The sequence below is a fragment of the Mycteria americana genome, chromosome 12, assembly GCF_035582795.1.
Source record: "Mycteria americana isolate JAX WOST 10 ecotype Jacksonville Zoo and Gardens chromosome 12, USCA_MyAme_1.0, whole genome shotgun sequence".
Taxonomy (NCBI): Eukaryota; Metazoa; Chordata; class Aves; order Ciconiiformes; family Ciconiidae; genus Mycteria; species Mycteria americana.
In genome coordinates, this window is record NC_134376.1 from 1,349,298 (window position 1) to 1,361,984 (window position 12,687).

The window sequence follows — 12,687 nt, forward strand, 5'->3', positions numbered from 1 at the left end:
AGGGAAGAGCGCGCTGTTGTTGGTAACAGAGCGGGTTTGGGGATAAACCCACCGGGAGACTTCCCTGGGGGTACATGCACAGCAAATGTAAGGGTAAAATCAGCTGCTGGCAAACAGGGTTTGGCTGTAGCAAGTAACGCCGGAGGGGAGCCGAACCCTGCCGGGGCGATCGCAGCCCGTCCCGCGCAGCAGAAAACCCAGCGAGAGCGGCGGGTGCCACCGAGACGTCAGTGCGCGATTCCCGCCCGACCGGGGACGTGGCTACCACCACCCCGGTGCGCTCGGTCTCTGCAGCGCAGCGAGAGGCAGAGGTTGGCTCGCGTACCACGCTAAATGCAAAAAAACTGCTCTAGGGCTTATACGGATTGCGAACGTTTCATGTGGTAGCTTCCCAATGGCGTGGCAATCCCGAGCCACAGCCGAGCCAAGCAGCCCTGCTTTACTGAAATGTGAAAGGCAAAAGGACTTTGCAGCTGCCTAAAAATCAGCTGCACTACACCCGGAGCGAAGAGGCCAAGCGCGAGAGCGTGCGTCTGGGTGAGCGCAGAGGGACGCTGCAAGCCCCACGTTAACTACATTTCTCGCTCACATCTGGGCTGGCAGAGGAAGCGGCTCCAGAAGCGCACACTGAGACTAATGCCGCTCGGGATGCCGTAATCGCTGTGAATTTGCGTAAGCAGAAGAGATTGCAGGCTCTGGGCTACGGCCAATCGAGAAAATACCTTCTGCGCCCTGAGCGACAGGCGCAAAGTCTGCACAAGCGTTAGCAGACTCGGCCTGTTTGCTGAGCAGGAGACAGGGCTGCTCGCAGCCTGCGGGGCTCGCGCGACCATCTCCGACTCCGTCTCGCGGCAGCTCGGCGGTGCAGCGCCGGCGCGACAGCTTGCAGCGCAGAGCCGCGCTCCGTCCAGCTGCGCCGGGGAGCCCGCTCCGAGCTCGGCGCTCTCGGCGCGCCGAGGGCTGGCTCAAAGCTGGCTCCAGCACGCTGGCATCGCCGTTCCTATGGTGACTGCAGCCACAGCTAAGATCTCAGGAGAAGGACAGCCACCGATGAGCGGGCTTCAGCAACGGCTGATCATGACACAGCGAGTAAAGAAAAAGATTGGGACCCATTGCACCGTAAATATGAGAAGACTCAAACAAGCGAACGCACCCAGCGCAGTTTGGTAGCGCCCTGAACGGAGCTGCGCGCGAGATGCACGTTGGTAAAGGAGGGAGCGTGCGCCCAGCCCTCACCACGCGCCCAGGGGCCAGAGCACGACTCTGCCAGGCAGAGACCGAGTCCCTGCCCGAGCGCGCCAACTACCAGCCCTTCTGCCACGTTTCATCCCAAGCGAGGAGAGGAAAGCATTTTACAGCTTGAAGATTATCATAGGACATGTAAATTGTCTCCCATTGCGCTCTAATCCGTAACTGCAGAGGCAAAAGAATCGGCTCCGCTCAGAAAAACACCATAAAACCCCCAGAAAAGATTGACAGCTTGATAGCATGACAGATTGATTAGCTGCAAAAATATGAGCAAGCCACATAATTTAACTTTCCTCTATTTATATTACAGCAAAGCAAACCCAGGGTGGGCTGTGCCAAGCGCTGCCTTCTTCAGACAGGAACCTCTCCCTTCCCCTTGCCAGCCCAGCGGAGGACTGCCACCGGGTACCGCTCCCGGGGGCGACGGCGGACCCCGCGGCCAGGGAGCCCAGGAAGACCCGAGACCACCAAGGAGCACCGAGGGCCACCCTGCGTCCTGGGGCTGAACACACCGAGCTGGGACCGTGCACGCCCGAGCCCCTGTCCCTGAGCTATTTTCCAAACCGGAGCTGTTTTCCATCCCCTAAACCTCGGTGCCTGGCTCTGTGGGGACCTCCATCTGCCAGCTCTCTCTCTGGAAAGCAGACTGCATTCTTTTTTAATTTTTTTTTTTTTTTTTTTGTGCAGAAAAATCTGATATTTAACTTGATTTATTCCTGTAATATAGAGTATTTGTTTGGGAATGCTCCAGCATAATAACTGGAGATATTCTGATGCTGAATGTAGAGAAAGCAAGTTTATTAAACTCCACCGAGGCCAACACGTAGGTACTCCTGACCCTGGACAGCGGTGGAGAAAAGTATTAAGCAGTAAATCTGAGCTACTGATGCCTAAGGGTTAATACGCTTACGCCTGACAGAGACTCACTAAAACTCCGTGGTTATGCTCAAAGAGCTCTCAGCCCGCTCAGCAGCAGGGACCGGGAGGAGGGAGGCTGGCAGCACGCAGCCAAGCACAGCAGCCGGCGGTGCCAGCCCCGGAGAAGGATGCCGCTGCCACGGACGCGGCCGGCTGCTCGGCACGCCAAGGGCAGGGAACCTGCCGGGAGCCGAGACCGGAGAGCCGGGCTCTGGGCTCCTCTCCCCACCGGCCGAGCGCTGGCGCGGCACGGATCTGCACGCCTCTGCCTGGCTCCTTCCGACACATCTGGCACCTCTGTGCGAGTGCAAACCGAGCAGGTAGCAAAGCGTCCTCTGCAGCACGGCCCTGCAGCCGGGCACCCTCCGCCGTGCCGCCTCGGAGTCCCCGTGCCGGGGGGACGGGCAGCGGGATGCCGGGAGGCAGGAGGGGAGCCGCGGGGGAGCGCTCCCCGGCGAGGCGCAGGCACACGTGAGGGTGAGGCTGCATCTAACCGTAGAAACCAACGTGCTGTTTTAATAAGCACTAATTAGCATATTTATAACATTCTGTTCCAGGGAACAGTTTCTGTCACACATTCCCTTATATAAGCCATGATGCCGACTGAAGAGTTTGCTAACGTTTCTCAAATTAAAAGAAAGAAGAGGGGGGGAAAAAACCACAACTACAGAGTTTCCAGATGCCAAGCATAGACTTTAAAAGGGATTAGGTGTTGGGAAGGAGAGAAAAAGGGCAAAAGCGACGTGGAAAGGGGGATATGCATGCGTTACTGAGCGAGAGCAGCACGAGCACAACGCACGGGGCTTTCCTGCTCCCCCACGTTGCCAACCCGCAGCAAAGGTGTGAAACACGGAGTAACGGCAGCCTCCTCCCCGGCGGCATCGCCGGCAGGGGAACTGCAGGCTGATGCTCTGGATGCTGGGGACCATCAGGAACTCCCCGTTCTCCTCCTGTCACAGATGCTTCAGGGGATCTCCAAGCTCTCCGCCTCCAGAAAGGGAGCAAACACCCGTCTAGAGAGGCTGGGACCTCCCAGAGCTCAAACGCCAGCAGCAAAAGGCTGGGGGAGGGAATGGGTGCAGCTGGGAAAGGCGGGCTCACCCCTTGTGCTCAGCGGGCGATGGGTGAGCATCCCTCCCCTGGCATTCTCTCCTCGCCTCCGCCGCCCGCCCAAGAGACGTGCCCAAAGGCAGAGCAATATTCCGTGCAATTAAGGCAATTCCCTAATCAGAGCGGCATCAGGCCATCCACCGCACCGGCAAACACCGCGCTGGTGCACAGCCACAGCAGCCCACCTTCCTGCCCGCTCCGGGCTGCGAAGCCCGAGCAGCCACCCAAGGACTGGAATTTCTAACAGAAATCATGACAAAGTTGGCCAGACCCCAAGAAAAATCAAGGCTCCAAGTCACATAATTACTGGAAGAATGAAATTCTGTTAGCACTCATAACCAGCCTGGAAAGTTAATTAAAATGTTCACGTATATTTGTAATTGTTAGAGAAAAAAATGGCCAAATAAAAAAGAGCTTTAAAGACACAGTACACACCCTGCTTCCCCAAAAAAAGTGTCCGATTTTTGTGATGGTCTGATCAGACATCCCAGGTCTTCATCACTCTGACACAGCAGTCCCACAGTCTGGAAGGGAGCCAAGGAACTGGGCTCCCATTACCGTGACACCAGTGCTCCCAGGCAGAGCCAGGACCAATCACACTGGAGCAGCCACGCGACCGCAGCTCAGAAATGCTAGAAACACGTGTGTTAAATAAAGTGCAAAGGCGTATGTTGTACCACACCTTCCCAAAGCTTCCTTTTCCCAGCACCATCAGGAAGTTGAAATCCGAAAGTTTCATCCGATCTCTGCTCCCGTTGTTGTCGAATTTAGAAATGGCATTTGTTGTCTTCTCATCCGCAGCCTTGGACCCTGTTCCAATCTTGGCTCTCTGCAAAGATGGAGATGGGACGGGGAGAAAAGAGAAACAATTACTGAAAGCAGTGTGGAGAACGGTCATTATAAAACCAGGCGGTGCTCCCGAAATCCCACGTTAACGAGCTCTTTTCCAGGTCAAACCCTACCCTCAGCTACGGGAACCTCTTCTCTAAGCGTGACAGGGACAGCACCAAGAAGGGCACCGGAGACGTGATCAGCCCCTACACATTGCACCGTTTGGCTGATTCCCAGTTAATCTCTGCAAGAGCAACTGGGAACCGCATCTGCCCCTTACCCCGCCAGCCCTCGCCCCGCAGCCAGCGGGACACGGCAGCTGCGCGCCCGAGGAGCTACCCCGTAACGTGCTCTAGGTCACCCGAAGTACGAAACAGAGGCTTAAATAAGCTTTTTCTTCTCAAAGCTGACTTCTGTCTCACCTCACCAGAAAAGGACAGGTGAATATAAATATATCAAGGTAAAACACAGGGCTTTTTATCCAGCTCCACCCCCGTTACTATCTGATATTGAAGAGAATTGCATTCCCGTGCCAGTTCAGGCTGAATGGAGGAAGCTACAAATCCATTTTGAGCAAACCAGAATAGAAAGCACTCCTCCTGCATCCCCAAGCAATCGTGCGAGCTGCTGCCATCACAATTGCTTATTAAGGAGCCTCACAAAACCCCCACATTTTTAAACACAAAATCTCATCAGCGGCTCGGCACCTCCTCATTGGTCCAGGGGCTATCTAATTTGCTGAACCACAGTTTGTAAAAGCTATCTCACAATTTATTCGGTTTTAATTTTTAGAAATATGCGACAGTGTAAGGCTTGCGCTGAGCTCAGTCTAGCGTGAAATTCCATTAACCCGATTCCAGCAGTTCAATTTGGCTGCTGCTCGCAGCTCCTCCAGATAGGAGCCTCACAAGTAATCTCCAAGCCCTTCCTGCTGCTAATTGGTTCTTGCGAGGTTCTCCGTGCTGTAAAATTCTCCATTCAAGGTCACCTGCAGCACCTACAAACATCTGAAAAATTCCTGCACTGAAAACTAAAGGAACGGTTCTCCAGGATTTGCAAACATCGTGACTGCTAAGGCAGCTCTGCCCCGGGGAGGAGGCTGAGCTCGCTCCACAGCCACCGGTACCTGCCACCGCCGCGAGCGGAGCCGCGCGCACGGCACGCCTGCTTTCCAATGGGGAAAGCGCATACATCGAAAAGGAAATAAAGTCACCTCTCCCAAAGCACAAGGGTTTTTCCTCCTTGTAACCTTTAGGCTCTCACAACATCCCCAAAAGAAGGGGATACCCCGCCAGAGCACTGTACTCCACATCGGCTCCGGCACCGACCGAAAGCTGCTCGTCGCACTTGGCCACAGAGGGACCCAAACGCGGGCGACCGAACAAGAGCAGCTCTGCGTCTCCACGAAGCCAGCCCTGCGTCGTGTACGTTTGCCTTCAGCAATCCTCACCCTACTGTATTTCAAAGCTATCTCCAAAAGAAAGGTGTACTTATCAGCAGGCAAAACAGTCGCGTTCGGTGAAAGCTCCCTAAATACTCTATCGCAGCTGAAAAACAATCTTGTCAGATCAGATCTGACACCAAATTAACCTCTGTGAAAACAAGCTGTAATAAAATTCAAGGGCAATATTATGCTTCCATTAAATGGCACCCAAAAGCACACCTCTGCAGCTGAGAGCCCGAACCCTCCCACAGCTCTGCAGCCCAGCGGCACCGGGGCGGCCACGGGACCCAGTGAAACACCGACCAAAGCAGGGGGAGGCTCTCAGTCCTGCGCAGAGCGGAAAAGAGCAACGCCAAGAGGGGGGAAGGAAGAGGATTTTCATTTCCTTCATCCCGGCAAACCGGCCAGCTGCAGGCACGGCGTTACCAGCAGCGCCGGCAGACCCCCGGGCACGCACCCGGCACCCAGCGTGCGAGCGAGTTCAGGTCCCTCCTGCTGCCTACAGCTGCTCCCGCGCCGGCAGAGGGGCTGCTTCAGTCACAGCCAGCCTTGCGCTTGACCTGAATTTGCAGCATCACGGCACGTTCGCAGCAGACAAGATGCGGATATAAACGCAACGCGACTTCCCTGATGAAACAGGCTCAGCGTGTAGCTTGGCCAGGAGGGGGAAAGGTCTTTCGAGAAAAGAGCCCAAAATAAGAGTCGGGGAGATGTAAAGATTGTCATCCCCGAGTGAAGAGTCTTACTTCTGCTATCGAGTGTCTCTAATGCCTACCTCTAAGTGGGTACAAAAGGCCTTTAACCAGCTTTTAATACACTCCTGACGCTCACACCATCTCGAGACCTCTTTAAGGTTTACAACTGAAGCGTGCCACATATTGCTCACAAAATTTCTTAAAAAAAAGCACTTGACCTTCGTTATCCAACTCCATTTGTCATAGGTAATTTACTACATCTGAATTCATGCAATAGCAGCCGACGTTCACATCTATCAAGCTGTCCCAGCAAGAGGCTGATAAAGCCCGAGCAGAACTGGCAGGGGACGTGGCGCAAGGCTTCACGCTGCGCCTTTGTCTCAGGACGCTTTCTTGTCAAGCCCAGGACGTGCCCGCTGCAGACAGAAGGCTGCAGGAAGCGCAGCAGCAGGACCTCGGCCAAGAACGGCACCGCAGGCTGCCAGAAAGGGGCATTTTTCCGGCCGGCAGCTCTGCGAGCATCCGCGCGTCTTCTGCGTCGTCCAGGCTGACGCCTCAGCCCTTTCAGCTGGGTGCTTTTGCAATATTAAGTGCACTCGAAATATAAACCTGTCACACGCGTCTCAACTTTGTCCTATTGATTTGCGCTGCCCAGGAACAGGCGGGATCGAGCAGCAGTAGTGCAGATCGACTGGAGGATTCTTTTTAGTCCTTATCGTCTGAAACGCCGTGACAGCAGCCCGGCTGCTGCATCGCAACCAGGCTCCAGCGCGCTCCTCGCCCCCGGGGACGCCAGCACCAGGCATCGCTCAGCTGGACGGGGATTTCTTTCCTTGGAACACTGACTTGCTCACAAAGGAGGATGCGATAGGGGAAGACGAGCAAGGTGAGGGTACAGATGTAGTCTGGCAGAGTGGAATGACACCTCTGGACAATGTATTTTCTGATCCGTAGACAACTCATCATCTGACTTCCGACATACATACCGTTTTTACACCGCTGGAACACCAAGAAATGCAATAAAACCAGGTAGTTAGTTCTTTATAGAGCTGACAACCATTGGTTGTGTGCCAGCTGTTGTATTAGAACTATCTTATTTTCCTGGATATTCAGGAAAGTTATATATAAATGAGATAAGTGTGAGATTAAAAAAAAAAAGGAGAAAGAGGAACTAACTCTCCAGTCCTGTGCTATAATTATGGAGTTCAAACTGACAATCGTAAGGGCAACTATTTTATTTTATGTATGGCTCATTTCATGTAAGTCTCCAGATGTACCACAGTGATTCTTAGGGTTCTGGGAAGACCTTAGCTGTACTGAAAAATGGCAAAGACCTATTAATTCAGTAACGTCTGGATCAATCATTCAGCAAGATCTTCCATGGCTTATTGCGTAGTCAGTAGACATTTCTCCTTGAAGCCTCTTTGGCGAGTTGGAGCCAAGCATCGCTGAAATCGTTCAGAGACCGGCATGGAAATCCCACCAGCTTCAGTTCAGCCCCGTGCACATCCTCGGTGCTGCCAGTGCAAAGCCCTGCTGCTGACAGCGCTTAGCTGGGCCGGCTCCCCGGGGAAACCCAGGTGTGCTAAGGCTCTGCAGAGCCCTTCCGGCTCCCTGAAATCCCGTATCCACATTCACTCAAAAAAGCCCATTGCTTTTACGTCCCTTGCTTTTCACGGGCACCACCAGCGCTTTCCCCACGTGCGTATTCTGCAATTCCACCTGCACGGGCCAGAGCTGGCAGCGACACCCGCGCCGCACAGCCCGCTGCTCCCCTTGAGCGCTCTGGCCGGGGCTGCCGGCTTTCCCCTCCAAGTTAGGGGCTCGCTCCCGGCAAGGCTCCGTCACTCATCTGACCTTCGCTGTCACGTGGCCCCATCAATTAGCCCGTAGTTCAATTAGCACGGACTCCACTCTCGGTTCGTCAGGTTACCCCGCTACCTGGGCTGAGAGAGCAGCGCTGCACACCACGAGAAGGATGGATTACCTACGTTATGGAAAACTGAGTCACTGGCCCGTTCGTGTTGCCCTAGCGTTCCGGGCTTACAGCCCCAGCAGCGCTTCCGTCGGTAACACCTCGGTGCGAAGCGCCCTCAGGGATCGCCGATACCAGGCGCCAGCTCACCCAACCATCACCCTCTTAAAAACCCAGCCCGGTCTCTGCGCACAAGGCAGGGTACAGAGGCTGCCACGACATTTAACGGCTAAGAAAGGGTTTCTTCCTGAGATTAGCTCCAAATCCAATTATATTAATATCTTAATTTATCTTAGTTAATTATATTAATTCATAATCAGCAGCATGACAGAAAAAACAGACGAACAAATCCCCTTATATGGCACCTCACAACGAGGGTAGAACTGCTGTACCAACACCACGTGCACGTGCTGACAGCAGGAGCACGGTTACGTCAGGTCATCCTGGGACACCCAGGATCTTCGTCCCTCTTTAACTGGAATACAGCGTTGGAAATACATTAAATGAAGTATCTCCTTATTTAGCTACGCTATACTCATCTTGGCAAACACAAATTGTGAATTACGTAACCCTAACAGAAAGACAGGCGTGGTCTGAAACCACGCACGTGGAAGGGGAATGTTCGCAGTGCTGCTTTCTTTGCAGTAAGAAGTAAATTCTTAGAAACGATGGGATTTCAGACTCCTTCCTACCCATAGGTAGCAGAGACACGGGATCAAGCACACTCTTAGTCGAGCACAAGGCACAAAGCCAAAATGACACAAAACTGTGCGTTGTACAATATTCTCTGTTGTATTTTCGACCTGACATAAGTGCGAAAAGAATAATTTTCGTATCTCTCATCTCCTCATCCACCAGAAATGATTGTTCCCTTTCCTAGCTAATCCACCGCTTGCTTCTATTGCGCACGAAGTCAGACACACACGCGTGCAGGGAGATCACTGTCTTTTCAAATTAGAAGAGAATATTCCAGAAGGGCGAGACGGATGGCTCATTCAGTGTGCTACAACTAAAAACCATCCTGTCAACCCCGTCAGAAAACCGCATGCGAATGAACCCCACGCTTCCAGCTCCTGGTGCATCCAAATCCTTTTGTCTTAACTTGCTCTGCTGCAAACCTCTACGAAGTGACCCCCTTTGGCTCACCCGTCCCCGCTCCCCCTCGTCCCTCGGCCCGCTGCGCAGTCGCTCCTGGCCCCCCGCGTGCCCCGTGCTGGAGGAGCCGCGCAGCTGCAGCGGTCCGAGGAGCGAGCAGACCCCTGCGTGAAGCGCCCGCCGTCTCTCCGGTCTGCCCTGCCCTGGACGCGCCAGCCTGGCCTGCTGAGGTGCCCCGGCGAGGCAGGAACCGCTTGCGGACGCATCACAAACTTGCCGTTCCCAAAGGGATCCAGCAAGGTCCTCCTAAGTTTATTACTTAACACAGCCAAACCATTGCTGGAAAGCTTCAAGCCTCCAGAGTGACTTTTTTTTTTTGTTAAATGTAACCGAACAACTTACCTTCTGGAAACACCCTTCGAAGCTCGTGCCCCTGAGCCAGGCGTGCCACGGAGAGCCTCAGGAAGGACCAGCCAAAGGCACGGGTCCCCCGGAGCGGGTGCAAAGCAGGGAGAGGGAGGAGTGAGGGGCCATACCCTGCTCCACACTCCCCGTGCTGCCGGGGAAAGAGCTGGCAGGGAAAGGCCCTTGCCGAGGGCATGGCAGGCAGGCAGCAAGGAAAACCCCCCAGTTCCCAAGAAAAATCCATTCACCTCGAATTTCTGCCTCAGTTCCTCGTTTCCTTCTTCTCCCTCAGGAGGCACCGGGACGTTGAAATACTCCCCCTCCTCCTGGCTCAGCAGCTTAAACCTGGAGGGACACGGCGAGAACGTCAGGTCAGGATGGCGGGCAGGAGCGCAGGCGGGCAGGAGCGCAGGCAGGCAGGAGCGCAGGCGGGCAGGAGCGCAGGCAGGCAGGAGCGCAGGCAGGCAGGAGCGCGCCTCCCGCTCTGGGCGCAGCCCTGCCTCCGCTGTACCGGCGCCCGGCTGGCCCTTCCCCAAGGTTAGAAGATCTCCGAACCTCAGACCCCCAAAGCGTCCCACTCGGCGAGCTCCCAGACACGCACCCGAGGGGAGGGCTGTTTCCGGGGTCCCTCGCCGTACGGGGGACCCCAGCCACCGCAGCCCGGGAAGCACATCCGCTCCCTGCTGCGGCGGACACCACAAAGCACCGATGTCTCTTCCAAAACACAAGCCTGACCCAGAAACCCACGGACGAAGCGTGCCTTTCTCGTGACAGCCGCGGGCACGCGCACGGGCAAGCTCCTTCCCCATCAGCCGCCCCAGGTGCCAAGGCACGCCGGGCTCCACGGGGAGAGCGCGCGGAGCGTGCCGGCGCCAACAACCCCGAGCACGAAGCCGAGATGCTCACCAAAAAAAGGAAAAAAGTTTAAGCGGCAATTATCAGAGATCGTGGAAGCGTCACTCAGATCTGAGGCTTCCACCCAGCCGCAGGCAAAGCCTTGGCTCCATCGGCGAACCCCTCCTGGCAGCCGGAGCAGGGTTATCAGCTGGGGGTTATCTACAGAGCCTCCCCCGCAGGAGCAAAGCACTATCTGCATAATATACGGAGAGACTCTTCCTTCGAGCTTGTTTTCTCCATTAACTGCAGTTGTTTAGCAATGAAATATACATCAGAGCTCCTTCTAGAGTTTATTCTAGCCAAACGCTACGACAAGGAAAATTACTTAGATCTCCACTTAGATGATTTTTAAAAGGCTGGGAAAACAATCAGACTTTGGGCTGCATCAGAAGCCGGCAGCGCAGAGCATCCAGCCGACACGCACGCACCCTTACAGGCACTGGGAATTTGGGGGGAAGCGACGGTTTTCCTCTTTTTTCCAGAAGAGAAGCCGTGTGGCAACCAGGGTCGGGTTTGTGACGAGCGAGGCTCGCGGGCTGCGCCCTGCCGCAGGCCACCCGCGCGGGGACGCAGCCAGGCTCTGCCTGCAGCCCCTCGCCGGGCCGGTTTTCCCTGGGAAGGGAAAGCGGACGCCGCCGCCTCACCGCGGGCTCCCGCCGGGCAGGACGAGGCGGACGGCGGCAGGGAGCACCCCCAGCCCCGGCCGTGCCGGGGGGGCAGCGGGTGCCCGCGGGGTGCCAGCCCTCCAGCCCACCTCCGCGAGCGAGAGACGCACGACCCGGCGCTGGGCGGGCAGGGCCGCCCCTCTGCTAATTCCTCCTCCTCCTCTCCGCTCCCTGCTTTAAGTGAGACACGTACAGCTTCCACGGTGGAAAAGACAGAGTCCAGGGTGTTCGCTCACTCGCGGAACGCAAATTAATAGCATCCAGGTTTTGGTCTCCAAAAGACATGTAGTATCTATTTTCAATTATTACACTTGACACGGAAAGGTAACACGGCTCTCGGGCATTAGCGGCTGGGGGAAAAAAAAGGGAAATAAGGTGGCCTGTGTCCTGCCGGGGGAGATAAAATGGAAATGAAGAGACCCATTCAGCGCGGGTGTTACAGACCCACCGCGTTCATCTTTCGTATGGTAATCAGCCAGGGCAAGGTAATTACACACTTTGGTAGCGTTCCTCCTATCGAACAGCGGCCCTCAGCACGGGTTCTGCTGGTCTGCGTGCTACAAAACCGCTGCCCCCGCCACAAATCTCAATTCAAAGCGTGTCCCCCAGCCCTTCGCCCGCTCACAGGCTCGCTCTCCTGCACGCCTGACGAAGCCACGTTGCCTCCCCAGTACAGAAACTAAGGGACTCCAACCACAAAATGCTGGAAACGCTTGCTCGGCAAACGCTCGGCAGGCAACGCCGTCTCCTCCTGAAGCCTACGCAGCGAGAGCCCGCGGGGAGCGCCAGCCCCCCCGGCCACGAACGCCAGGCGTAGTAGCCCCACGTCTGTGCGTGCCCGTGGGAGGGAAAAGCCCCCCGAGCTCCGAGCAACCCTGGGAGGGGCAGGAGGACACAGAGGAGGTGACGCAAAGCCAGCCCACGCCGGGCACTCGGGCGCCGTCCCGGCACCTCTGGCCGTCCCGGGGACGGCCCGCAGCCCGCCGCAGCACCAGCCATTCGCACCAGTCCGAGACGTGCAGCGGGACCTTACACGGGAGCCAAAAGGACCGGTGGGATGGGAAGCCAAACGGGCTGCCACACCTTCCATCGCGCACAAAAAGACCAGGACTGCTTTTTGCCCATAGTATTTTTAAAACAGTTGCACTCTTACCATCCATCGACTCCCGACTTCTGCAGCTCAGAAATCCCGAAGGACAAGGAGCCCATGAAATCATTCCTGCTGGTCAGATCCCAGTCCCAAATCTCTACAGACAACCGCCTGTCTTTGTCCGCCTCTTTCAGTTGGCTGGAAGAGAGGAAAGAAAAAGGGATGGGTTCATTCTGGAAGCCACTGCTACACCACCATGCCCCTTCCACGCTCCATAAGCACGCGGATGCAAAATGAAGGGAAGGTCTTCAATG

At 55.6% G+C, this 12,687-nt stretch overlaps 1 protein-coding gene across 1 annotated transcript in view; it reads right to left on the bottom strand.

Moving 5' to 3' along the window:
- Nucleotides 1-12,687, bottom strand: part of PRKCB (protein kinase C beta) — a 128,936-nt gene that overhangs the window by 31,400 nt on the left and 84,849 nt on the right. Inside the window, exons 7-9 of the mRNA XM_075515013.1 lie at nucleotides 12,437-12,571; nucleotides 9,970-10,066; nucleotides 3,959-4,105 (exon numbers count right to left, since the gene is read on the bottom strand). Coding sequence (XP_075371128.1) covers nucleotides 3,959-4,105; nucleotides 9,970-10,066; nucleotides 12,437-12,571 — 379 coding nt within the window. The remainder of the gene's footprint in view (nucleotides 1-3,958; nucleotides 4,106-9,969; nucleotides 10,067-12,436; nucleotides 12,572-12,687) is intronic.